At 45.8% G+C, this 26,601-nt stretch overlaps 4 protein-coding genes across 4 annotated transcripts; 2 read left to right on the top strand and 2 right to left on the bottom strand.

The window, feature by feature from the left end:
- Positions 1–18: 18 nt before the first annotated feature.
- RPL7A (ribosomal protein L7a) lies at positions 19–4,192 on the top strand. The gene is made up of 8 exons (XM_084299194.1): positions 19–56; positions 487–607; positions 1,056–1,205; positions 2,012–2,152; positions 2,475–2,554; positions 2,891–3,021; positions 3,465–3,534; positions 4,023–4,192. The coding sequence occupies exons 1-8, from the start codon at positions 54–56 to the stop codon at positions 4,125–4,127; spliced, it is 801 nt and encodes a 266-aa protein (XP_084155320.1). The 5' UTR covers positions 19–53; the 3' UTR covers positions 4,128–4,192.
- Positions 4,193–4,759: 567 nt separating this feature from the next.
- Positions 4,760–9,421, bottom strand: SURF1 (SURF1 cytochrome c oxidase assembly factor). Its single transcript, XM_084298912.1, has 9 exons — positions 9,300–9,421; positions 8,399–8,480; positions 8,148–8,275; positions 7,688–7,770; positions 6,734–6,925; positions 6,165–6,237; positions 5,821–5,983; positions 5,579–5,660; positions 4,760–5,319 (listed from the first exon to the last, which is right to left on the bottom strand). The coding sequence occupies exons 1-9, from the start codon at positions 9,360–9,362 to the stop codon at positions 5,253–5,255; spliced, it is 933 nt and encodes a 310-aa protein (XP_084155038.1). The 5' UTR covers positions 9,363–9,421; the 3' UTR covers positions 4,760–5,252.
- A 51-nt stretch (positions 9,422–9,472) lies between these two features.
- Positions 9,473–12,442, top strand: SURF2 (surfeit 2). The gene is made up of 6 exons (XM_084299227.1): positions 9,473–9,563; positions 9,740–9,894; positions 10,054–10,157; positions 10,597–10,794; positions 11,395–11,567; positions 12,335–12,442. Exons 1-6 carry the CDS (start codon positions 9,489–9,491, stop codon positions 12,416–12,418), a joined length of 789 nt encoding a protein of 262 aa, XP_084155353.1. The 5' UTR covers positions 9,473–9,488; the 3' UTR covers positions 12,419–12,442.
- Positions 12,407–26,253, bottom strand: SURF4 (surfeit 4). The gene is made up of 6 exons (XM_084299226.1): positions 26,129–26,253; positions 18,830–19,016; positions 17,746–17,822; positions 17,087–17,130; positions 15,951–16,137; positions 12,407–15,647 (listed from the first exon to the last, which is right to left on the bottom strand). The coding sequence occupies exons 1-6, from the start codon at positions 26,174–26,176 to the stop codon at positions 15,381–15,383; spliced, it is 810 nt and encodes a 269-aa protein (XP_084155352.1). The 5' UTR covers positions 26,177–26,253; the 3' UTR covers positions 12,407–15,380.
- Positions 26,254–26,601: the final 348 nt, after the last annotated feature.

Raw genomic sequence — 26,601 nt, 5'->3', positions numbered from 1 at the left:
GCGCAGAAATCCCGCGGCGCGCCCCGCCCCCCTCCTCTCCTCCTGCCTCCAAGATGGTGAGCGGCGGCCGGCGCGGGGATGGCGGGGGGGGGGGCCGCCGGGATCCGCCGCCATCCGCCCGCTGAGGAGGCGCTGCGGGTGCTCGGCAGCGCCGGGGGGATGTGGAAGGGGCTCGGGATGGGCTTGTGGTGGCGGATGGCGGGCGGCGGGGCCGAGGAGGCGAGCGGCGGGGCCGAGGAGGCGAGCGGCGGAGCGGGGAGGCCCGGGTAGGCCGCAGCGGTTCTATGGCCGGAGGAGGCCGCTCCCGGCCGGGGGGAGCCTCGTTAAGGTTTTTAAACTCCCAGAGGCTTTGGGCCTGTGAGGAGTGAGGCTTTTTGCCTGGCTGGCTGACTGGAAATAGGTATTTTCGAGGTGGGCTGTAAGCTGTTAAAGTGCACCAAGTAGTTCAGGCAAAAAAAGGAGAACGTGTTTATTTTCTATTTGCAGCCGAAGGGAAAGAAGGCCAAGGGTAAGAAGGTGGCACCGGCCCCTGCTGTAGTCAAGAAGCAGGAGGCCAAGAAGGTCGTCAATCCCCTCTTTGAGAAGAGGCCCAAGAACTTTGGCATTGGTGAGTAAGGGGGGACCTTTTGGCTGCTTCAAAAATTGCTTTTTTTTTTTTTTTAATAAACCTGCATGTACATAATGCAGGATTATAATAAAACTGTAGAGTTCTACAGGCAGTTGCTTTACCACCATCAGTAGTAGTATTTTAGTAGTAGTATTTCACTAGATATTTGAAGGCATCTGTGGATAACTTGCTAGATTTTCCGTGCTGCAAAGATGCATTACATCTTCCTGTTGTGGTGCATCTTACCCATTTACATGAGATGCAGTCATCGAAGTCAGGTTTATGTAGTACCGTTTTTATACTGTGTGCAGATGATGTAAAAAAACATTTGTTACCTGAATGGTTGTGCTGACATACATAACCACCAAGATCGCTGATGCACTCCTGCCTGTTCCACGCTGCTGCTGTGTGGTGTGGGAATGGCTGTGAGTGAAGTCTGTATTTCTAGGACAGGATATCCAGCCTAAGCGTGATCTCACACGCTTTGTGAAATGGCCCCGCTACATCAGACTCCAGCGCCAGAGGTCCATTCTGTACAAGCGCTTGAAGGTGCCTCCTGCAATTAACCAGTTCACTCAGGCTTTGGACCGCCAAACAGGTAAGGGTGTGCCCCACAAAATTCTCTTGACTTAGGTCTTCAGTGGGTTGCGTGTCAGGAAAGAAATCAAAATAAGACTTAAAGGTAAGCTGCAGCATTGCTGGAAGCACTTCAGGGAGGCTTTAATAACGACTGTGATAATGGGAACAACAAGCTGCCTTACGAATTTGCTGACCAAAATTTTGTGGCTGCTAAGTGCTTTGAAAAGGGAGTAGAAGATAACAGAGCTCCTACTTAAGGATGCAAACCCAGAATTGTTTTAACTGTGTTTCCATTGGAGACCATTCTTCTAGCTTGATGTAGAACATGTAGGGTTCTTTGACTGTGTCAGATAAGTTGAGAAATCTTTCTCATTGCAGGCTTTGGAGGGAAAGCTAACATCCTGCAGGCTGATTTGATACATATGGGGGGGAAGGTACTTCAGGGGCTTCTGTGCATGAGTGAATAGTCTTTCAGGTGATGGTGTCAATGCAAGAAACTATAAAACTAAACAAAACCCTTGTAGATGTTGCGAACAAGTGGCTTTTAGAGGAAGGTGCACCAGCTTTAACTGTAGTTACTGTGAGTTGCAGGCTCTTTCTCAGCCAAGCAGTAAAGGAGCTCTTGTTGCCAGTAAAGGTGCCCAGAGGTAAATACAGGCTCCGGAGGCACTCTGCTAGCTCTGCCCCGCATTGTGCAGATGATGCTAACTTGCTATCTAAATACACTTGATGACAACCACCAAGATCGCTGATGCACTTGCGTCCTTTGAATGTAACACAGAAATTTTCAGGTTACACAGCTAACTAGTGCATGTTCTCTTCCAGCTACGCAGCTTCTGAAGCTGGCGCACAAATACAGGCCAGAAACTAAGCAAGAGAAGAAGCAGAGGCTGCTGGCTCGTGCTGAGCAGAAAGCTGCAGGAAAGGGAGATACTCCAACTAAGAGGCCACCAGTTCTCCGGGCAGGTAAGTGTACATGAACTTGCCTATTCGCATATGTGGGAATGGGGGTGACTTCTGCTCCAGCCGTACAGAATTGGACATGCTATGGCAATGATGTGTGAATTTCTTCACCTGAACTCAAAGTGAAGAGCAAAATAGACGAGCTTTTTAACCCTGAGCTTTAGCAAATTGTCCAAGGAACAGCTTCACTGTGTTACTGAAAGGATGTGGAAGTGTTCACAACTTTCACAGTGGTGTGCTATGGAAAGAGCAGGTTGCATGAAGCTTGTATGAAAGCCCTGACAAAAGACTGACCTAAACCAAACATTTCTGACTTGTTTTTCAGGTGTTAACACTGTCACAACTCTGGTAGAGAACAAGAAGGCGCAGCTTGTAGTGATTGCCCATGATGTGGACCCCATTGAGGTAAGCATCCCCAGTAGTACAAAGTAGAGCCTGTACTGTGTAATTTAAGCTGAGGTCAGAACTGGATTTGGGGTGAGTGCATTTTGGGACAAACAGATTTTATGTTAAACACAGCAAAACTTGTTTACCACTAGTGGAGTGCTTAGGCATGTTCTTAGTTGTCATGTTATTAAGCTGAGGCTTGGCCCTTGCGATGATGTATGAATTTCTTCACCTGAATCAATGCTGAAGAGTAAAAACGAGCTTTTTAACACTGAGCAATTGCCACAGCCCAGGCCAACTGAGAGGATAAAAAGCTGTTCTCCCTCAGTGATAAAGCACTCTGTCTCTTTCCAGCTGGTGGTCTTCTTGCCGGCTCTGTGTCGCAAGATGGGAGTCCCATACTGCATAATCAAGAGCAAGGCCAGACTGGGGCGACTGGTCCACAGGAAGACTTGTACCTGCGTTGCTTTCACCCAAGTTAACCCGTAAGTATTCTGTGTGCTGACTTGATGCTCTGCAGTGGAGAAAAGAAACTGCCCATAAGCACGGACTACAGGGCAGACAGATACCAGACTTATGTTTCTCTAGTTAAAAGAAGGAAAACTGAAAAAACAGCTTGCATAACTATCTCTCCAATACCTAACGTAGAGGACATTTTGTATGTAGCAGTCTGTCAGATGCTGAAGCTATACATTACTTTGGTTTACTAAAGTTGATGGCTTACTCTTAACTGAGATCTGTAAATAGAATTACAACCTAAGCATTGAGAGTTCTTACAGCTTTGATGGCTTGAGCGATTAACCTTTTGTAAATGATGCTATGCTTAACCTGAAAAATGTTGGTATTACAAGCTGTTTAATTCTGAGACAAAAGACTTGGAGAAGACATTAAATTGATGCTGCATAGGAATTTAACCTGTCACCAACAGGGAGGATAAGGGAGCCCTTGCAAAGCTGGTTGAAGCTGTCAAGACCAACTACAATGACAGATATGATGAGGTAAGATTCTCTGTTACCAGCCTTGTCTTTCGGTTCATACTGTTAAAATCCCCAACAGCTTCCCAGGGAAATGCAAATGACTGCTTCCGAGTGAGATCAGTGTAGAGCCTGTTGGGTGTGTTGTATCTAGATTTTTTAAATGATGTATCCAGATTCTTTCTTGAGGGTGGGGTAGAAGGTGAACACTGTCACCAAGTTAAAAGCAAATGCAATTAACACAGGGTGAGGAGTATTGAGATGTCAACAACTTCAGCTAGACTTGATTCCATTCCTGAAGTCCAGAAATTATGTGATGGTGGGGAAAGATTTTTCAACTGTCAAGTCTTTGTGCTGCCCCTGTGGTGTAATTCACTCCCTTAAATTTGTAAGAGTTCCTAATCATGGGAGCTCTTCCCCTTGTGCATGAAGGAGTGGAATCGAGCAAGTCATTTGAGTGATGAAGTATGAGATTGTATGAGGTATCTTAACTTGTTCTCACTTCTTTGCAGATCCGTCGTCACTGGGGTGGTAACGTCTTGGGGCCAAAGTCAGTGGCTCGCATTGCCAAGCTTGAAAAAGCAAAGGCCAAAGAGCTGGCTACTAAGCTGGGCTGAAGATGTACTGGACTGCTACCATGGTTTCTGTACATAAAAAGAATAAACCCCCAGATGAAGTTTCAGTGGTTTCTATTAATGAGAGAGAGGGTTTGAGACAGTGGGTTGCATGTGATCACTGCCTGACTTCTCCATTTGCCTGCAAGCAGATGATTGAATAGCACTGCACAGTGGCATGGAGCAGGTTATTTGCTTAGAGCACTGCTGTGATGATCAGAAAAATTAAATGGGCTGGGCTACTTCTGGCTTAAGCCTAATTATGTAAACATCTGAGTTGGAAATAGATCTAGATTGTCAATACTGCCTGGACTCAGTTACTGTATGGATTTGGTAAAGACATGTTTATGCTGGGAGTTACAGCACTTTACTGGGCCAAGCAGATTATTAAGACCTCTTTAGGAGGTCTGTAATGTCTCTTGCAGTGCAACACTGGTCAGTGAAGGCGTGCCGAAGTGGTGGGACAAGCATCTGAACAAACTTGTCTTTCTGTGCTTTCCTGACTAACCTGGTCCTGTGGTTTTCTGGGAGGCTAACAAGCTTGGCAAGGCTCCAGCCCAATATGAGGGAATTTCTTTATTTCTGCTAGCTCTTAGGTCCTTGTTGCTGTTAAGATACAAGATACACATTGCAAGTCAAAAGAAAAACACCTGTAGGCCCTTTTATTTATACTGATGCAGCTGCAGTGCATCAGTCCTGACTTCACTAATGACTAGTCAGTGCAAAGGAAGCATAAGTTACAAACAAAGAAATTAGAAATTCCATTGCCATCATTTGTTTGCACTGAACATTACAAATACGGCAGTGGAGAAGTTGTGTAGCTTGTGACCAACCACTGCCCAACCCCAATAGAAAAATAAATACTTGAGATTCCTAGAAAGCTGATTCAAGCAGGAGGCTTAACTGCCACTTCCAAGTCTGAAGTTCAGCGCTTCTGATCTGCAGCAGAAATCACTCTGGTAGGAGCACAGAACTTGTATCAGCTGCTTAAAGGCTAGTTGCAGCTTGCTAGCTGCACAAACTTAACACGGTGTCCTGAGATTGGCTTCTTCAGGACTGACCAGGCTGCAGTCTTCTGTGAAAGTCTGGTTTTGACTGGTACAGGGGAGTAGCAGTTCGCCCTTCCCCTCACAGAGGTATCTTTTGTATAAATTTTCTGTACCACAAGAATGAAGTTGCAGCACATAAACCATACCTGTGACAGAAAATAAAAAACATTTTCAAGATTGGTGATCCCTCCCTAAAAGTCAGCTGCAATTCAATGAAGAGCATTTACTTCAAACCGCCTCGCAAATATTACTTAGGTTAAAACTAGGTTTGCAGCTGAAGGGCTCACCCAGTTTCACTGCTGCAGAAGCAAAAACACCAAGCAAAAACAGCTTCCTTGCTTCCAGCAGAAAGCAGTTGAAACCTTTACATGAAAACAAGGTCAAACTGCTGGCTGAGTAACTTACCAAGTAACAATGTACTGCATGTGCTCATTTCTTAGGCTCACTCTTGTCTGGCCTCCAATGGGTCCCCCTGGGACTGTGCTTTCTGTAGGTGGAACAGTGCACAGTCAGATCTTTAGTCTGCATGGTGTAGAGCATAGAAAGGTGCAATTGCTCTGGAAATGTCTCAGGGAAATATCTACCTGAACGGAAAAGGGGGAGACTGGTGGAAACTGGACACAGGGTTGGGTTTCTCTGTGACTTACTGAAATCTGCATCAATAAAGATGGGCTCAGCGCCGGTCACTTTTGCCATAGCCTGCAGGTCACGGTAGTGCCAGCGGTTCTTCTCTATGTTATTTTCAGGCACAAAAGGTTTCCGGGTTTCTGATAACCTCACTACCCCAGTGAGATCAATTTCATCTTCAATCTGAAGAGAAGTGCAGAGGAGAAAAAATGAATCTTTCAAGATTTATTTCACGTTTCAGCATGCTAGGTCCTGGTAGAAAAGTCACTTTCCTGGTGACTGGGGTCTGGTCATAAATCAGCAGGTTGTGCTATACAGTGGGGAGTGGAAGGTATCATGCAAGACTTCCCTGTATCCCTCTTACCTGTCCCTTCAGCCTGGTCTCTGGCTTCAGCTTCTTTTTGGGCACAAATCCTCGGTTGACTAAGATTGTGACCCTAGAGTTACACAGACAGGACAAACATACCTCATAAAGCAAATTCATTCTTGCTGCTGTCTACAACTAAGCACAAAAGAAACATCTGAGTGCATATTCTAAGGGAATTTAAATACAGTTTGGAATCGAGCATCAAGCACCTAAGAGACTGAGAGACATGTCTTTTAGGGAAGAGGGAGAACTTTATATAAATCCAATCACCATCATCAGTCTCTGCAACTACCTGAAAGGACATTGCAGCGAGGAGGGTGTCAGTCTCTTTTCTCAGGTGCCAAGTGATAAGACACAAGAAAACAGTCTCAAATTGCACCAGGGGAAGTTTAGAGTGGATATTGGGAAGAATTTCTTCATGGAGAGGGTAATTGAGCATTGGAACAGGCTGCTCAGGGGAGTGATGGAGTCCCCACCCTTGGAGGTATTTAAGAAAGGTGATGATTCTACGATTCAGCTTTTCAAAACAGAAATGAGTTGCTCATAAGAGCCATCACTTAACTTACCCTAGTTCTGTGCAGTAGAAAGGAGTAATGACATTTGCTCCATTTTCTGGGTGGGATGTCAGCTGCCTGGCTTCTCTGGCTTCTCGCTCAGGGTCCACAAGTGATCGTGGCAAAATATAAAGCTCCTTGGAGTGGTCAAAATGTCCTCGGACCTTTACAGGCCTGTACTCTAATTCCTTCAACTCCATAGGGCTGCACCGAATAAGATAAAAACAAAATCAGAGCTGTGATAGGCAAAGCACATTTGGGGGATTTTACCCCTAGGACCAGCTGCCAATTAGAAACAGAAGACAGATGCCTTGTGGAATAAGCAGCTGACTATTTTATTACTATCACTGCGAATCAAAACAGGATGATCATGAGTATCCAAAAAGCAGTTATTTTCCATGGGATCTGTAACCCAATACAACTTCAAAGACACACACAGCAGGTGAATGCACTGCATGCACATAAAACCAACAGGGAGAGCTTCTTTCCCATCCAAGGCCATGAAACTGAACAACTGAACTACTTTGACTGTTTTGCCATATGGCCAAGTGACCCCAAAATTCTCTCATGTCTAACATAACTGCTCTACCCGTGGGGAAGGGCCTGCTATTGATCTAAGAATCCTTCCTGTAGGATTAATCCCCGTTCTGGGACATCACAGGCACCAGCTACCAAGCCCTCCTTCTTCAGCCTGAATTACATACCACATTCTCCCAGTGATTCAACCTTTTAACATGGCTTTAGAGTATGCCATAAGGAAGAGTTCACTTACTCTGCTATCTAAAATAAGAGAATTTTAACATGTTGCCTGTCTTTCTCATTTGCTTGCACATCCTGATTCCCACTGCATTCCTTCGTTTTCATGCAGTTTACTTTAGCATGAACCCATCAGTGCAGAGACCTTATCTGATATCCCCAGCATGCTGTCAGTGCTTGGTAGATAATAAACTATCTTGGCTTCCTTACTCTAATGTGAGAGGGATGGGCTCTGATGAAATTCTTGATGCCAGCTGAGCAATCAAATCTAATTTCCATTTTCGCCGCTGAACCTGAAAGTACACAAATACAAAAGTAACTATTGGCAGTACAGAGCAATGTAAGGACCCCAGCAAGCTTTCATATCTGTTTCTTTGTCATAAGTTTCCCTTCAGACCTGACCTGAAACAGGATAATTTGAGATATGAAGATGGAGGCTACTGTTTTCATTTGGGGGAAATATTTATACTGTAAGTGTGAAAAACATGAATCTCTCTTTAAAAGACTTGCATTAACCTCACTAGTAAACACTCAGAAAACGGAAAAGTAAAATATCAGCAAATCTTTACCCTGTCTATGGTTTGAACTGGATTAAACAGTCAAAGACGGAAAATCCTGACACCCCTAAAGTGCTTAATTCTTGAAAAAAAAATGAAACGTTTATTTGTACCTGCCATGTGCCAAGACAGAATGTAGTCAGAGGCACAAGGAGAAGGCCCCATTTGAGTATGACGTCCTCTCCAGACGCATCAGCAGCTGTTGTAGAGCTACGTGGCCTGGTGAACCTCAAGCAAACATCTGAAGAAAACCAGAGTGCGGAATTAGACATGTACAGGAGAAAAAACACTGAATTCCTGAGGAAATGTCACCTTTTGGTATAAGGCTAAAAGATGACAGAGTCCCAAACAAATTCCTCCTTACCTTTAGTTTGCCGAATCCGACTGGAACCTGCTTTAGTTAGAGGATATCCAAAAAATGTTCTTCTGATCAAGCAGTTAGATACCTACATGAAATAAAAAAGATCCATTGTAGCATTTCTACTTTGTAAAAGTTATATCTAGATGATACCAGTTGTCCCAATGACAGCACGGGATTTGGCTTGCTATTTGAGCAATAGCCGGTGAAACACTAAAAGCTGGGCTACAAGTTAAAAAGAAAAAAAGAATGAATATTTCAGTAACAGAGCAAAATAAATGATGGTTCCCCTTCCATCTGTGCCATGAGCAAACGTACACAGCACTGTGGTTTGTTTCACATACATGCTGCTGGGCTCGAGTGGCGCAAGGCCAGCCGCACACCCAACGTTTTGCAGCCGATTCCAGCCTTTTACCCCACTTCTCCCCGTGCTGCAGAGCCCATCCCCACCCCGGGGGTCGCAACGGGGGCCACCCACCCACCCACCGACCACCAGAAGGGCGGCGGGGGCCGGGCCTCGCCTTGCCCCGTGCGAGTCCTCTCTGCGCTCCCGGGCTCCCCTCAGAGACCCCCCTGGGCTCTCCCTGTTCCTCTCAGCGCCCCCCCAGTTCCCCTCAGAGTCCCCCCGGCTCCCCTCAGTACTCCCCTAGGTCCTCAGTGGCCCCCCCGGACCCTCCCTGATCCCCTCAGCGCCCCCCCGGCTCTCCTCAACGACCCTCTCGGGCCCTCCCCGTTCCCCTCAGCGACCCCCCAGTTCCCCTCAGCACCCCCCAGACCCTCCCCGTTCCCCTCAGCGCCCCCCCGGTTCCCCTCAGCTCCCCCCCCAAGCTCCCCTCATTCCTCCCCCAAGCCCTCAGGGCTCCCCTCAGCACCCCTCATTCCCCTCAGCACCCCCCCAGCCGCCCACCGCTGCCCGCCGCTCCCCCAGCAGCCGCCTCCCGGCTCTCAGCAGCCCCGCTCCCGCCGCCATGGCGGCGCCGCCGCCTCCAGCCCGGTTCCTCCTCGTCTCCCCTCCTCCCTCCACTAATGGCGCCGCCTTCTTCTCCGCCTCAGCCGGCCCCGGAAGAGAGGCGGGCTCCCGTGTGGCAGCGAGGCCATGGCGGAGGTGCCGGAGGAGGTGCGGCTGTTCCTCAGGCAGCACCCGCTGCTCGGCGTGGCCGAGCCGGGCAAGGTGAGCCGGGCAGGACCCCGAGGGGCTTGGGGAGGAGGAGAAGGGTTCGTGAGGGGGCAGCAGGGCGGGTGAGGAGCTCGGAGCCTGGCTGCGGCCTCAGGGGTTTGTGTCAGGGGGTGAGGACCGGCAGGAGATGGAGTTTTCTCCATCCCTGAGCAGCCCCTGCTTTCTGCCAGGTGAGGTGCAGGCTGACCGGCCACGAGCTGCCGTGCCGGCTGCCGGAGCTGCAGGCATACACCGCCGGCAAGAGGTACCAGCGGCTGGCCAGGAGCGCCCGGGAGTTCGCCTATGAGAAGTTTGAGCCCCACATAGTGCCCAGCACGAAGAACCTGTGCGTATTCTTCTTCTTGCACCTTGTGCGTCTCTCTTGGTTCAGTCTCAAACCAAGTGGCTGAGCTTTAGGGAGTTCTCAAGCGCTTGCAGTTTTTGGGAAGCTTGGGAAGGTCTTTTCTAAAGTATTCTGTCCTTCTTGCCTTGCTTTTTCTCTCAGACATCAGCTGTTCTGCAAGCTCACCCTCAGACACATCAACAAGTTTCCAGAGCACGTGCTCCGTCACGTCCAAGGGAAACGCTACCAGAAGGCCCTGAAAGCATGTAAGTTGGCTGACTCCATCTTCAGAAAAGCTACTTGTGTCCTTGAGCTGGTAAGATTCCAGTAGTTCTCTATGAAGAGAGGGTGTAAATTTTCTCTAGATTGACAGTAATTTACTGCAGGCGCTTCTTAGCTGGGAATATCCTAGCTGTAGGGAGCAGTTGGCCTCTTTACCAAATACTTTGGAGCATCTTTACTTGAAAGAAATGGTTCTAAAGATTCCCCTGGAGCTGGGGAGCATGTGTCCAGCACAGACTCTGTGTTAACATCTTTCCCATCTTTAATGCTCCATGGTGTCACTGTCGAACATATGAATGTGTCTTAGAGCTGGAGCTTAACATACTTTTGAGTTGCTTTTAATATAAAGTGGAGCTGGAAATAAACAGGACGCCGGTGACTGGGTAGCCTCGCTAAATGCTGCTCAATCCCTCGCACCATTAGATGAGGAATGCCAGAAGAAAGGGGTGGAATATGTCCCTGCCTGCTTGCGACAGAAGCAGCAACGGAGGCAGCACCCTGACGACCAAATGAACGGGAGCAGGCAGCCTCAGAGAGAGGAAGAATTCTGGGAGCCAAAGTCTCCCAGGACAGATGAGGACGGGGAGGAGACGGATGACAGTATGAGTGATCTGTACCCACGTGAGTAAGAACATCGGTACCACCTATGTCCTAAAGGGAGCTTGCCAGCTCATCTTCTCACACCTTTGTTCTGCTCCTGTCTGCTCGCACGCTGGAGACATGACTTTGATCTAGTTTGGGGGTCTTGGAGTTGGGAAAAGCTTGCCACGACTGGACATGAGTGGTTCTCACCAAGTAATACCAGTGTTGGGTCACATACGGTGTGAGGGGAGGGATACGAGATCTGCTGGGCTTTGCTTTAGGTCTCTGTGCTTGCCGTGTTTCTCAGCGAGTCTCCTGCAGCCTAGCAGGAGTTGGCAAGGCTGTCCCACCAACTCACAGCTGGAAGATGCTGCCGTGCCATAGGAGAGTGGAGCTGTAAGACCCCCAAAACTGCCTGTGTGGCCCAGTTTCAAGAACTGGGATAGTGTGAGCCCTAAGCTCATTCCTAATAAAATGCCAGTGTGTTTATTTCTAAAGTATTTCGGTAGTGACACATAAATGACAGGGGCTGGAATCACCTTGTCAAATCGCCTTTAAGAGGTGCTGAAAGTAAAGCTAGGAGTAGGCAGAGCCTACAAGCACAAAGAACTGATCCCAAGCTATATCTTTGTATTTTAGCTGAGCTCTTCCCTGAAAAAAGCCCAGCAGCTCCACAAAACACAGAGGCCAGCGATGACTTCGCAATAGACAGTGAAGAAGATGAGGCCAAGCTGAATGGGGAGAACGGTGTTGTGAAGGGTGAGGATGGTGGAAGAATGGACGTGAACAGAGCAGCTGGCAAGAGGGGAAAGGTGGGAGTCGCTTTGCCGTGTGCTGCAGATGGGGAGCATGAACAGGCCTTCTGTCCTGTAGGTGTCTGTCTGAGCTATTCCTGTCTAAGAATCAGCAGAAGGTGTAAAGCTATCTGGGAGAATACATTCCCCGAGTGCCAGCCTCTGGCTTGTGTTCTGAGGTGTGAATTACTAGCAGGAAGTGTTTATCCTGTCTGCTCTGAGTAGGGATGTTACTGCCTGCATAAATATCTCATCTGTGATTGAATTCTGCTGCACAGTCGTAACAGGGAGACTGAAGCAGGACTTGTAATCTTCTTCTCCCCACACGCATGCTATCTGAACGCTTCTGAAATCTCAGGGTCCACATTTTGGAACTTTCTCTGCCTCCATTGAGGAGCTGGCCACCTTTTGCCTTTGGGAGTGCTTACAGGAGGGCATACCCTGATCCTTCAGTGTGGGAGGCAGAAAGAAGCCCCATAGTAAAGATGGATAAAGGCTCTAAGGGAACCCCTGGGAGAGGTGCTGGAGCCCTTGTAATGGTATCAAGCTGGGAGAAGGACAGGCTCCTTTCTGTGGGGAGGCTAGCACTTTATTTAAGGGAGGCATTTGCCTGTCAGGGATGCTAACTTGTAGAATATGGCCAGAAACCATCCTGGCTGGCCCTGTGTTCACAGTGACTTAGAATATGCTTGTTCAAGGAGCACGCTTTATTTCTCTTTAAGCTATTTCATGGAGGTCTGGGTTTAATGTTTAGAAGTGTTTAGATTAATTTCTTCTCTCTACAGAAACAGTCAGGCCCTCCAAGGAAAAAATTCAAGCGGTGTCATCAGAAACCCAAGAACTTCAGGAAAGCAACCAACGGCAAATAAACTTTAATGATAAAAAACCATGGCTTGAAGCCTCTTGTGTAACAATTACAGAGCAGAAGAGTGAAGTGCTCGCCCTTAAACCTTGCTGCCCATTCCAGTTAACTGATACAGCAGGGGGAAACAGTGGGGTGGAATCAAGTTATATTCTAACAGTCTCTAGCCATCCCCTTCTACCAAACACCAAGAACTATTACCAAAGTACAAGCAGCCCAGTGCTTGGATCTCTTTACGAGGAGACAACTTCCATTAGGTGGGAGAAAAGCATGCAAGGCCACTAACCAGCATTTTCAGATAGCTTAAGTGTCACCAGTCATACACGCTAAGTGGATACAAAGATGCCATTGTTTTTATTTTGATTGTTTCAAAAAAATCAAAACATTTTCAAACACAACTAAGGTACAAAATACAGCATAAAATGAGAATTTATACTTTTTTTTTTCCACATAGAAAGCAAAAATATATTCAGAATTAATTCCAGAACACTTTACAGAGCCAATTGATAGCTGACATCCTGTTTCTCAGCTACTGGGGGAGGTCACTGTATTTCTGGGAGATGCACAAATACAGCAGTGTATGCAAGAAACCAGAATCTTCTGCATCAGGACTCAAAGTCCAGGTATTGCGCTGCTTAGAAATACCTTATAATGCCCTCCACCTAACTGTGCCCCCTTCAGTACTAAAATATTTCTGCTGCAAGGGGCAGTATCAATTCCCTTCTCTGGGGTCTTCTGTTGGAAAGTTAACTCTTTATTTTCACAGAACAGAGGAAACTGGTTAATATTTCAGATAGTCTGTCATCCAGCTCCTTAGTTAGACGGGACACAAAGAACAAGCTGAGGAAGCTAACTAAGGGCTACGTACAGAAATTGTTTCTACCATTCAATTTATAAATACTATGAACATCAACAGCAGTTAGGATATCTGAGAATGGCTGCCTTGATGTCTAAGACAGTTACAGGACCTGCAGTGAAGTTGAGCAAGAACATCCTGTGCTGAACATCAGGAATTGAAAGGAACAGTTTGGTTTGCTATGAAGAGACAGGCACAATTAACACTTGAGAGGCAAAAACCTCTCCTGCAAAATCTGTTTAGAAGAAAGCCTTCAAAGTGACCAGAACTTAAATGCTGGCTTCCTCTCATCTACCCCGCATACTGATCAGTTTTCTTCAGTAGCAGCGTATCTATTACATGGGCTACTTTTCCCTTGAAGATGAAATCACTAGTTTAACATGAAGCAGTGCTCTTCTATTTGCTATCAGTTCTTGGCCTAGTTTTCTCACCTAAAAAGCAACCATTTAACAGAACTGTCCAGGCTAGTGTCCTTGCCAAGAAAACCTGGTAAATAGTTCCTGCTGGAGAAGTTCAGCTGAATTACGTTCTGAACAAATAGCTGAGCAGCCTTCTCAAGGGAGACAACAGTGCAAGAAATCCATGTAATGTTAGCAAGTTGGTAGGGCTCATGCTTGCTAGGAGTCTAGAATGCTCTCATGATCTCGTGAAACAGGTTCACCTACTTCACCAGCAGAGGACAAAATGCCTCCTCTGAGCAGCATTAACTAAACGTGTTCATGGCACAGAGGCTGTGGCACTGAGAGGTGAGAACAGGACCTTCCTCTCTCCTCGCTATTAAGCTGAGGAGTTCCTTCCTCTGAATATGCAAGTTACATCCCTGGCTGCTTGTTCACTGCACAGGCTTTGCGCTTGCATTCTTCAGCTATAACTGTTTTGTAATACAGCATTGAGAACTGGGACTGTACGCAGCACACAGCTGCCTTCCACACTCCTTCCCTGCACATCTCAAGTGTGGGCCAAGATGTCAGAGAGAAAGGTTTTACTCACTTCAACATCCCAGCTCTTCCACTGTTCAGTCAACTTGGGCTTTTGCAGCTGAGACTGACAGAAGTGAATCTAGGAAGCAAAGACTATAGTTTAGAAGATTGACTGCTCTCATTCTGCATGTATTGAGTACAGGGAAAAGGGGGATTTCCATGATTCTAGAGACACTTTCACCAGTAACCTGCAATTCAGATATGAGTTTGGAGATGTATGGATGGAAGCTGGTTTAATAGCAGAAAGGAGCTTTTATTATGGAACCTGCAGCATAGCTTAGCTCCTTTTCTTGGAAATTCAGGAAGGGACAACTCTGGGGAAAGAATGCTGAATTAAGAAGTTCTTTTGGCACAGAATTTTATCAGAATCTAGCATTTGCTCTCTTTGGGAATACCTTGCCCCTTCCTTCTTGAAATAGCATAAGCAATACAGAATTTCACCTCATTCCCCTCAAGAACAGAACCGTTACAAGTTAGAAAACCCTCTCCCTTTTCTTACCTAGGAGAGGATATAGCTACTTTCAGTGTTTTCTTTTTGTCATCTATTTGGGTGCAGGAAAGACCTCCCCCCCTTTTTTTTTTTTTAAATAAAAGAAGAGTTACAGGCCCCCTGAGCAGCAAAATAACAGTGAGTTCTTTTGATGCTGCTTTCCACCTTGATAAGCAATGCTATAACCAGCAGTGGAACTCCTTATACACAAGATAGAGTTCTGATGAGGGTGAGAAAGGGGATCCACTTTTTCAGTTATAGCTAAAACCCAACAGCACACCAAATGATACAGCTGTATCTGCTCACAGTACTTCGAATTTTAAAACACTGCTGACATTGAAGACAGCAACCGTTCTATTGCAACTCACTGAAGCCTCAGCAAAATGCAGGTTCATTAGGTTAGTTCCAAATCTATCAAGTTAGAACAATAAGCCTAGGCAACATTCCTTGAAGAAATAAGGTTTTATCTATTGTATTACTGGTGCCACTGTAAATCAAATTCAAAACATCTGTGCCTTTAATAGGAAGGGGACATGTATGTGTAAAATGCTGGCAGTTTTTGTTGAATCCATACTTTGAATCCGTATTTTGAGAATCAGTTCTGGACTTAATATGCTATGTCCCAAAAGTGTTGCTACTCCTGTTACCACTCTTTCTTTTTCTCATCCATGGAGACTCCGCCAGGACCCAGTGCAACCACGAGGAGGAGCCCTCCAATTACAGACATGGTCTGGAAGAAATCGTATTTGAGGAAGTCATGCATGGGCTTGTAGGCTGGAATGGTCCAGAAGGCATTGAAGTAGATGTTTATGCCAAACAGCCAGATGACTAGAGTCAAGGCAGCCAGCTTAGTCTTGAAGCCAATTGCCACCAAGATAATCAGGGCTGTGCCCACGATGTTCTGCAGAATCTGCAGGGAGGAAGAAAAAAGTGAAAACAAACCAACAAAACACCAAAAACCAGAACAACCCACCAACAAACCAAACAAGCTTACATGTGGTTTTTAAATGGATACACAGACAACAGAATAGGGCACCAGTAAACAGTTCAGTTCATCAGAACCAGTTGTCAGATGATCTAACAACTTTTTAAAATATTAAATCAATTAAAAAAAGTGACAAATGAGCAGCAACGAGTAAGCCCTACAGCCAACCTACAAGCTGATACTGTATTTCAGTTCCTTAACCCATGCTTTTCTGTTCAAGATACTTACAGAGAAGAAGTTCATATCAAAATGCAGCAGTGTCATGAACATGAGGACCAGCAACACACGGCCCCCGAGCTGCATGTATTGTTTAGGAGAGCTTTCCCGCATGGTGGGGACACCAGCGAACATGCTCTTCCCCTCTGAGCGTGACTCAGCCAGAAGCAGCAGCAAGCCTCCCCCAAGGGCAAGGTTCCTATGGGAAAGACAGAAATAGAATATTTTTTTTTTTTAAACTATCATTTGCACTGAACTACAGTTAGTCCTACCTGACAATCTCAGCTCAGTAAGAGTCTGCATGTTAGCGAGGAGTGACCTCCTCTGTACCCTGCACTGTCTGCATTAGAATTCACAGCCGAAACGGCAGCATTGTACACAACGCTGGTTTACACAAGTCTGTGTAGACACATGCAGCCCGCCAGAGAAGTCTGGCACCCGCAGCTCAGACAGTTGCTTAGCATCTGTTACATCATGAATTTTGCTGTACTGAAGTTATTCTGTACCTCTGAATCAGCCATATGTGCCAAAGTAGTCCAGAGGTTGCTTTGAGAAAACAGACCAGCAGTACTGCTAGAAGTTACACATTTACAGGGTTGTAGTAAGCCCAGAGTACAGATCTTGCGCTGCCCCCTGCCCTCCCCTCAGAGGAGAGGGGTAAAAAGGTAACAGCCATCACTTGGGATTTGACAAGGAAGTTCATTTTCAATAACCCCATCCTCTAGTTCAGAAAGGCGATATGGATTTAAATCCCAGAAACCATTCCAATATCTAAATGTTTCAGTTTCCTCAGAAAATGGTTTCAGTCACACATAAGCACAGTTGCTATTTTAACCATTTAGGAAATAGCAACTCACTGATCCAATCCAGACAACTGCACCTGAGCTCTCAAAGAGGTAGGTAGCAGAAGCACTTAGATCTTAGTTGGTTAGGATTAGTCTTTTCCTTCTACAGTACTGAACCTGCTATCTGTGGTTTAACTCACTGTACCTTTTGTATTTTTAAGGTGTTCTGATATTTAATACAAGTGTATAATTGGTAAAATCTTTCTAGTAAATGCTCTGTACAAAGATAATTTCCCTCTGTAAAGGAGTGGCTATGACAGACAAAAGCTTTCATTCTATTTTGAAAGAACTATGTAGGCATACCTCATCAAGAACTTCAGGTCCCATAGAATGCTATATGCAATAGTCTAGGCAAAGAACAAGAGAAGTTAATTAACACCATGCAAGTTGTAATGAAGTTCAGAACATCATGATCTCAAACCTCACTATCCATAGCAGAAGTCAATTACAAGTACATTGTACTGAAAGAAACGAGTTAAGTTACACCAGCATGGTCCTATGAGTCAGCATAAAACAGGGAATAGAATCCAGAATTTCCCTTGTTTCAGCCCCCACAAAAACGCATCTGTTTTAGACAGGAAGTATTCTATTTAGTCAGGTTTCTTTGTGATGGGGACAGGAAGAGGCTTTCAGAAGAGTTCCCAGGCCTTGGCCTTCAGCATGCAGCTATAAGCCACACATGTGGTATGTTACTGACATATAGGTAAATTGCAAGTTACTTTTCCTAAATTTGTCAAGGTCAAATAGCAAATCAACATCTCCAGCTGACTAACTGCAGTTACATCCAAGGATCTATCGGGCACATCAAAAGAACAGGAAAAAATAGTTCAATGTCACTGAGGACTGGCATTAGGCCAGGGCAGAAAGAAATTCTGGGTATTTAAATATGCTGGTCATATTGGGGCTAAGAGAAAAGATTTGAAAGACATGGTTTAGAAGGTCTGAAGACTTAAGCCTCCTACCTGTAATGCTATAATTCCAAACAGTCCAAAGCAGGCATATTGCACAAAGTTCCTACTCAGCACCAGGATGCAGCCGCCTGAGTTGGGGAAATTGAACACAGTTACACTTCTGGCTTGCACAGGAAAAGATGCTGCAGGAATTCTAACATGTTTTGAACTGAGCAGAATCAGATTTCTTTCAACTGTGCTACAGAGTCAGGCAGGAACTTTTAATGGCACACTGGCACAAGTCAGTTTGGGAACTGAGAAGTTCTAGTGCATGTTTGAGAAAATTTGTAATTCCAGAAGTATCTTTTATTTCACAAAGAGTAAACATACACTGAATGTAGTCCCTAGCACACAGCACCCATAGAGTAGCTATCAGCATTAAAGTATTAAAAATAGTTACAAAGAAACTCAACTAATCATGGGGGGATTTTTTTTTTAAATATATTTTATTAGTGATAAACTGCTAGGACAAACATGCTGTACTCTTGCTGGGCTAAACGCAGCCACAAGGCATGAAGTTCAGAGCAATTAAGAACAATAAATTTGGGACTTAATATAATTTTACCTCTCCATTTTTGATACTCTTATTTCACTTAGCACTTACACTGGGATTATTTTGATTCCTGGGCTTTGACTCTCTGAAACAGACACCTCTCTTGTGGCTGCAGCATACCAATTGCAGGGTAAAACACTGCCACTGAAATTAATCCCCATAAAAACAGGAGGCTGAGAAAGTCTTAGCTCTGCCCCATTTCAGAAAATGAGTATTTTATTCAGAAAACTTAGGGGTTGTGGGTGTGTTTATATATGTATGTACAGAACTGAAAACAGACTGCCCTAATGGACTCCTGGTATCTCTGACTCACGGTGTCACCAGAAGTTCTCAAAGACTATTTCCAAGAAAGACGGAGGCAGGTCAATTAGGAATTCTTTTCATTCAGCCCACATAGTACTATCAGTTCAAAGCTATCAATGGCTATTGAGAAATCAGTGAAGCATCCCATGCTTACATGATTCACAGTGCTTACATGAGCCAGGGGTGGCAGACACACTGGAGTGCTCTGGCATCCACCTTAACAGCCTTAGAGCCACTTACTCAGCTGTCCGAAGAGATTTATGAACACAAAGATGGAGGCCAGGAAATAGCCACAGTTCCATGTTCCATCAATGTAATCCCTCTGTTCACTCCACTGGAACCACATGCGGATGCCATCCTCCAGGAAGGTGCTGATCAGGCACAGGCGGGCCACGTGGGGGAGGTACTGCTTCGTCACCCTCAGGAACTACGGGGACAGACAGCACAGTTAGCAGGAAAAGGCAGGACAGAGGGCAAGGGGGAACTCAAGGCACGGGAGATCATTGGAGATCCATGCACTCCCCAGACTCCGAGGTCACCAGCTCTCATGCACACAGGGTTAACAACATCTACAGAGGAACAAGGATTTAATAAAGTTTTCCTTCACTCCAGTTTCAGAACACGTGGGAGAGGTGGGGGAAGCCGGTTTTCATGCGCTACCTGAAGAGCTTTTTGGACAAGGACTCGGAAAGCAGAATCCTGCAGCACCTTTCTGTGCAACAGGAACTGTGTTTTGATGGAGCTCTTACTAGATGAAGGCTGACCTTGGTTTTAGTTTGCCTCAGTTTCATGTTACAGCTCAACTGATCCATCAGATAGCCGGGAGCTGAAAGGGCAATCCTACTCCCACCCACATGCTCAGGCACTCAACACCCTGTAACAAACTGATTCAGGGAGTGAGGCTGACAGAAGGTTAACTCTAGAAAGATTAAAAAACTTTAATAAGCTTTCTGACAAGCTAGTTCCCTCTAGCAGCTCTTAAAAGCACCAGTGCAAAGCATGTGTCTGTGTGCAGAACCTCACTTTTGAGCAACAGCTATTAGTTCAGCGCAGCTGGTACACAAAATTGCACCTTGTGCATACACAGTTCCTACTTTCATTAAAAACAGCCTCCTGTGCAGAAATAAATTAGGCATTTACATATTCTATTTAGTAGTTAGAAATAAATTATACTGTAGAACAAATGCCGAGCCATAGTTCTTGGGAATGCAAGTCACATCTGGTTCCCCCAGATTCTGAAGAACAAATACATCATGGCCAAATAGCACCCAGACTAGCACACCCTGTAGGACCAAGGAATGCACAGGAGGACATGCTGCATCTGGAGTATAACAAGTGTTCAATCCTGCCAGTTTCCTGAATGGCACTGCTTATTATTTCATGGCAACTCCCTCTAGGATTTGTGTTGCCACAGAGTGGCCCACCACACACGCTGGTTTGGCTTAGCCACATCACCAGAAAGCCACATTTAGAGCCAGTGGGGGTTGCCCTGTAGGCAAGTGCAATCTACTAAGTAACAAATTTAATCTAAAACTAGCTTTAGAAGATTAAACAGCAGGGTTCTATCTTCAAACAACAGCAGCAGTTTAGGCAGGCTGGCACTTGTAGAAGTGAATGCCCACATTACACTGTTTCATACAGTTTTTGTGATATTAGATACTTAAGCATGAAAAGGAGGTGGGAAAAGCCACATGAGCACAGGCATTTGCCAGACAAGGCTGAACACCACCAAAACAAATCAGAAACACCACAATCTTTCCTTCATAACTCTGTATTTCTGTCCTTTAGGTTGACAGCACAGCTAATAAGCTTATTTCTGGGCACCTTTTTTTTCATGGCTCTGGAAGTGTTCACTATATATAGGAGTATAGGGAAGGGACACTAAAGCCATTTCTGGAAGTGTTTTCTTGTCACAGTAATCAGTAAGTACTAAAGGCTGTTTCAAATCCTATGCAAATGAAAAGCTTTGCTTACTGTGTAACCGAAGATTATCACAAGAAAAAAAAAAGCAGCAAACACGCTTAACAGTTAATAGCAGAACAAACTACACCAGTTGCACTGCATGCAGACAGAGTCTAAGGGTCAAGATTCAAGTCAATCAAGTGCATATTAAGTGCAGCTGTACTCTGACTCAGGGCTGCCACTTCAGGCTTTTTAAAACCATATTAATAGTTGGATGAATGACTCAGAAGAAAATTTGTGATCTTTGTCACTGGAGGAGATACGCATCTTGTTTTACAGCTTTTTCTCCTTCATTTCACTGTGTTTGAACAGCTTGAGGCAAGGAATGCTACAGATAGTTTGGAAATAGTACAAAAAAGTGAAGAGGTAATAGCATGCCCTTGCCAAGATGTAGAACAGGCAACTTTAGTCTAGACAGGTGAAGGAGAGAAAGGAAATGCAAGAGGACAGGGGCTGAGCATCTGTAGGAAAAGGTTAAAAAAGACACTGCTGCAGAAAGCCAGAAAAAAAAAAAAAGCAGTAAGCATTATAGATGGTATCTACTTCCAAACCTCATCTCTGTGGCTTTTGAAGATGAGATCAGCTTACATGACCCACTTCCCTTTCCCTGAAAGGAAGGGGCTGCCAACAGCCTAGGTGAGGAGCCAAAAAAGGCATTTAACATTTACCTGTTCTCATGGCTTACAGAGGGAATGTAATGCCATCTATTAAACGTGTGTGAGCATCCAATCAGCTGGCGACAAGTCAGAAGGACCGAGGCCTACAGCAGCTGCAGTGCTCAGCAACCTTATCAGGACACAGACCATCTCTGGACATCCATAACTCACGTAGCTGCCTTTGTTTAGCTACACACAAGCCAAAACCTTTCAGCCTCAGCAAGCATAAAGCAAGTTAGTTTCAGAAACAGACTGCATGAAGGAGAAAAGACCAAAAGAGACTGGTCAGAGATCAGAAAGAAAGGAAGCCAACAGTTACACAATAACAAGAACATAACAGACACCAAACGATTTTTGAGGTTAATGAATTTAGGCACTGAATCACCCAAATAATTCAGGCTTAGGCCAGAGCAACCAAAAAGAAACAGGAGGTCCCTGGAAGTGGGACTGAACTGATAGGATCAGAACTGCTGGTTCAGTCCCTACACATCATCAGCGACATGTGGCTCGAAACATTGCACTTTGAGCCTACTTCCTATACCTATGATTCACGGGGTAAAAGCAGCACATGTGAAACTTTGCAGCAGGTAGCTGCAGCTGGTAAACACATCCAGCTAATCCACGGGACTCTAAGTGCACACTCTGCTACACGCAGTGTGCTTCAGCCAAAATGAAGTGTGGAGACAGACAGAAGTGACTGTGTTTAAACTCATGATGTGAAGTAATCGGGTGGCTTACTCTGTTCTGGGCTCTGCATCAATTCTTGGCACACACTGCCTCCTCGCAAGAGAAAAGGTAACAAAATACCAAAGCAAAACTATCTGAAAGAAGAACAGCTGGTTCGGCACTGGCGGTCAGATCATTAACATGCACCAGAGGGGCTTTGTGTTGCCACTTCCCCTCTAATGGGATTAGGAGGGCAAAGATAGATTTAAATGCTCCTCTTAGTTTAATAAGCAAAGACACACAAGAGGATCCGCGGAAACCTAAATAGCCTCTGCTCAAGATCTTTTTTGAAAAGCAGTCTTGAAATATTCAAAAAAAAAAAAAAAAGAAGTCCACCCAAGAAGACAGGATAAAGTGATCCCGTTTCGACTGTTACAGTTTCTAAAATATCCCACCTACTACAGTCCCAAATTTGTAAGGGACTCAAGCCCATTTTGATGGAAGTGGGCATCATAACGCAGCATACACTGCCCAAGTTGGGATATTTCACTGTCACGCAGGTGTATTCCGTAAAGGAAATGAACAGATGCGCTGGGGAGGTAGGGCTCCGTGCAAAAAACTCCCTTTCCTCCAGATTTCATTTATGAATGTGATTTTACCAAATTTAGAAGTACTCTGAAGATCAGAATCACAGAATGCTTTGGGTTGGAAGGGACCTTACAAATTATTTAATCCCAACCCCCTGCCATGGGCAAGGCCACCTCCCACTAAAGCAGGTTGCCCAAAGCCCCATCCAACCTGGCTTTAAACACTCCCAGACGTGGGGCATCCACAGCTTCTCTGGTCATTAAGACTGGGCCAAAGTCCAAACAGAGAAGCCTTTTTCCTCATGTGTGTATGTTCCTGAATCAGTGAAATGATCATAGTAATGAACAGCTGTCTGCTAAAATACACAGAAAACTCTTCTACAGAACTCTGTGTGTTTAGAGCCTCTGATAAGGTTCTGTTTGAAGTACCTAGCTTTTATTTGGTTAAGGGATTGCTTTGCTCTTGGAAAAGCAGAGAGCTCTAGCAGATACCAGTTACTCTCTGGAGCAGGATGCTCAAATCCTCTGGCTGAGAACGAATTTTTCCTTTTGCTGGCCTGCATATATCCACCTAATGACTGCAAGGACAGCAGCACCCATCATACTGGGCTAAATGATGTCTGCAAGTTGTCTTTGTATCCTCAGTATTGAGAACACGGCTCTCATGATTATTTCAAAAAGAAAAAAAAGAGAGCTCTGACCCCCCAGTACATTTCTGGGATCCCAATCAGGCTTTTAATTGTGATAAGATTTCTCACAAGAACGCTTTTCACTTCTAAGTCATATTTTATAACAATTCCCTTTTCCGAAAGGCTATTCAATCAAATCTTTAGAATGGGATTTCTTAGTCACATATTGCATTTTGCTATCGCTCTTCATGGTAAGAGTCTTTCCCAGCCTTAGAGGAATAAGCTGTATTGGTTTAATAATGATACAGGACCAGTGTATTGACATGACTTTAAGCTAGAGTTTCCAAATTCGGTTCCTTAATACTAAATGCAAAGGTCAGGCTAGAAATGAAATGTTTTCTTCTCCCTTCTGTTATCTGCAAAATAGGATACGGAGATGTTAGAATTGGCTTAACAACATGCACCAGAATTTATGTTGGAAAAAATAAATAAAACCCCCAGAGTCTGTTTTCTCCCCCCCTTACAATCCTCTCACTGCAGTACAATGACTCAATGTCTCATTGCATTTTTGTCCATTTTTTTTAGAATGGCAGAAATACCAGGCACCCACATTCCTAAAGTGTATTACAGACATTAGAAAAGTTGCTTGAGATTTGCTCCGTCTTACAGGGATTACAGAAGAGAGGCAGCCAGTTCTCTAACTTAAACAATCACTACAGCTATTTGCAGTACAATAGTGTCAGCAGTATACCAGGACTGCACTGAAGAGCTTAACATGGAATATTTTAGCAAGGATCACTAAATAACATGCCTAACCTCGAGGTATAGAAGCTATTTAATTGATAATACTGGGCTGGTATTACAAGGGAGTGTTTAAAAACAAATAACACATGCAGTGGGGGCATCATTCTGATGCAAGATCGTTATCTCCTTGCACTGTACATCAATCCCACTTTAAAAGATCTTAGCTGCTTTTTCCACCCCTTTTAATACATAATAAGCTGCCTCCTCCCAAGCCTGCAAGACCACCCCACAACATCCTTTGCGGCAATCCTCAGGAACTGCCAACAGCAGCTCAGAGAGCAGAGCAGCTCCCCAGCCCTACTGTGCACCTGCAAGCTACAAACAGATGCTGAAGCCCAGCTAAATTACTGGCTAGTTTTCATCACAAGTGATCTCACCACCTTGGTGTCACCCCCAGTCCTGTACTCCAACCACTCCATTTCACGAGAGCTGGTGCCCATTTGACCTACACAATGATAGAAGTGAACTAACAGCAAATTAACCTTCACATTCTCTCAACCAGTTCAGCTTCCCAGTCTGATAGGTGAGTGCTTGTGTGAGAGAAGGAAAGTGGAACGTAGCCTTGGGAAAAGTAGAACAACCCCTGTCAGGGACAGCCAGCTGTCAGGCACGCTTAGCAGCTGTGTAAGGCCAGGTCCTGTTGCACTACTCCACTCGGCTGGATAATTCACCTGTGGATTAGTAGCCACTTGTTACTACCTCATGGGAGACTTAATATGTTTCCCCATAGGGCTTTGATGTTACAGAAAGCAAGGTGACCAATGAGAACACATTCAGGTCACACAACAGCAGTTGTCCAGCTTCACTATCTCCAACTTCATCAAGGGGAGTTCCAGTTCAACTTCAATCCAGATGTTTTAAGTATTTTTTATCTGATGTGAACTAAGTTTTCATAACGCTAAGCATTAACTTTGCAATATATACACCAAGGGTAATGGGTTGGTAAGTCCCTTTACTCCTACAGTGGTGCGATACGGAGTTTTAGCAACAGACAGAACTGAAAGCAGCTGATTGAGCAAGGAGGCAGCCATTTGGAGCCAGACTTATCTGAGGAATATCTTAGTTACTTGAAGAGCCATGGAAGTTGTTTTGCAATCTGATGAATAAGTGCATGCAAATACCCCAAATTCTGTGACTAAGGTGAAGACGCGTCTTTAAATAGTATGTGGCCAAGCACAAATAAACCTGTGCCATTTAAAACTCATCTCATGAGGAAGCATACTGTGTTTTTGCTAGACAAAAGAGCTTTTACTACTATGGAAAAAAATGGGGTTTTAGAGACATCTAGAAATAGTCACACAGGAATAAATAGAGGGGTGTTATAAAAAGGTCAGGACAAACAGTGCAATTTTTGGCAAGTGACTTGAACACTAGTTCAAGTCAAGATAGCTTAGTTTCTCATTTAAAACAAGAGAGAACAAGGTAAATAGAGGCTGACAAAAATGATCAGGACACTCCTTGAACTGATTTCTCCCACATGCCACAAGAAGCTCCGGCTCTAAAATGAGGCGCCCATCTGGGAGCAGGCAGGGAGCACCAAACAGGTTTTCCCAGGGAGATTTGCGGTGGCAGCAGCACAGCCCCCTCAGAGGGGAGTGTTGCTCTGCTTCAGCAGTTGAAATGGCAAAACCAGGCAGAATAAGGTTTTTTTCCAAAGAACTTGATAAAGTATGATTAGATGTTACCTCTGGCTTTCAATGATATGAATCACCATGACGATGAAGATCTTCCTACCACCACCAGATTAACTACTTACGCTCACAATACCCCTGCTTTGATATGCGACGATAACGCATTATAAACCTTCATTTCACAGCAAAACCCACAACCGCCTCTATAAAAATGACCACACAGAGGGGGTAAAACGATCCCAGCTTGCCTGCTCTCCTTTCACCCCAATTTTAAGCACACCCCCCCGGTGCTGGCGGGCCTCTCCCACCTCATTTCTGGGCTCCCCCCAGGAAGGGCCGGGCCCTTTTTCCCCCCCTCAACCCCCACCCAGACCCCTTTAACCCCCCACCCTTTACAACACCCCACAACCAGTGGGGCGAGAAGACGAGCAGAACTCACCCTTTTTTCTCCCTTTTCCCCTCACCACGAACCCCCAACCCTTCAGCACACCCCCCCCAACCGCGCCTCAGAAGCGCGGGTGCCCCCGGGGCCCCCCCCAGCCGCCATCTCCAGGCCCGGCCTCACCCTGAGGGCACACACACACACACAAAGAGCCCCCCCTACCTGGTCCGCGAAGTCCTCAGCGGTGCTCATGATGTCGTTCTGGCCCATGGCGGCGGCGAAGCAAGGCGGGCAGGGGCCGGTTGCTACGCGCCTGAGGGGAATGGGGGGGGGCCCGGCCTGACGGAGGGGGGGGGGGGAGCTGAGGGCCGGGCCCGGCCGCACCGCGCCGCTCGGCTGCTGCTGCTGCCACGTAGGCCAGCTCTTAAAGGGGCCGCGCGGGCGGCAGCGCCGGCGCAAGCCGGGCGAATGGGAGAGGGCGGCCCGAGGGGCCCCGCCCTTCCCGCGCCGCGCGGCCTTAAAGGGGCCGCGCCTCGGGGCTCTCGGCGTTGGGTTTTGGGGTGGGAATTGGGGTTTTTAGGGGTTGCAAAGCACCGATGGGGCTGGGCTGTGCCTGCCCGCGCCTCTAAAGTGTGTGCCCCGCCGGTAGTGAGGCCGTACTGAGTCCCGTCACCCCCCACTCCCCCACAGTGGTG

This window comes from Netta rufina (assembly GCF_964035555.1).
Source record: "Netta rufina genome assembly, chromosome: 20".
In the NCBI taxonomy this organism is placed as follows: domain Eukaryota; kingdom Metazoa; phylum Chordata; class Aves; order Anseriformes; family Anatidae; genus Netta; species Netta rufina.
The sequence above is the reverse complement of the archived record's forward strand: the minus strand, read 5'-3'. Positions and strand labels throughout refer to the sequence as shown.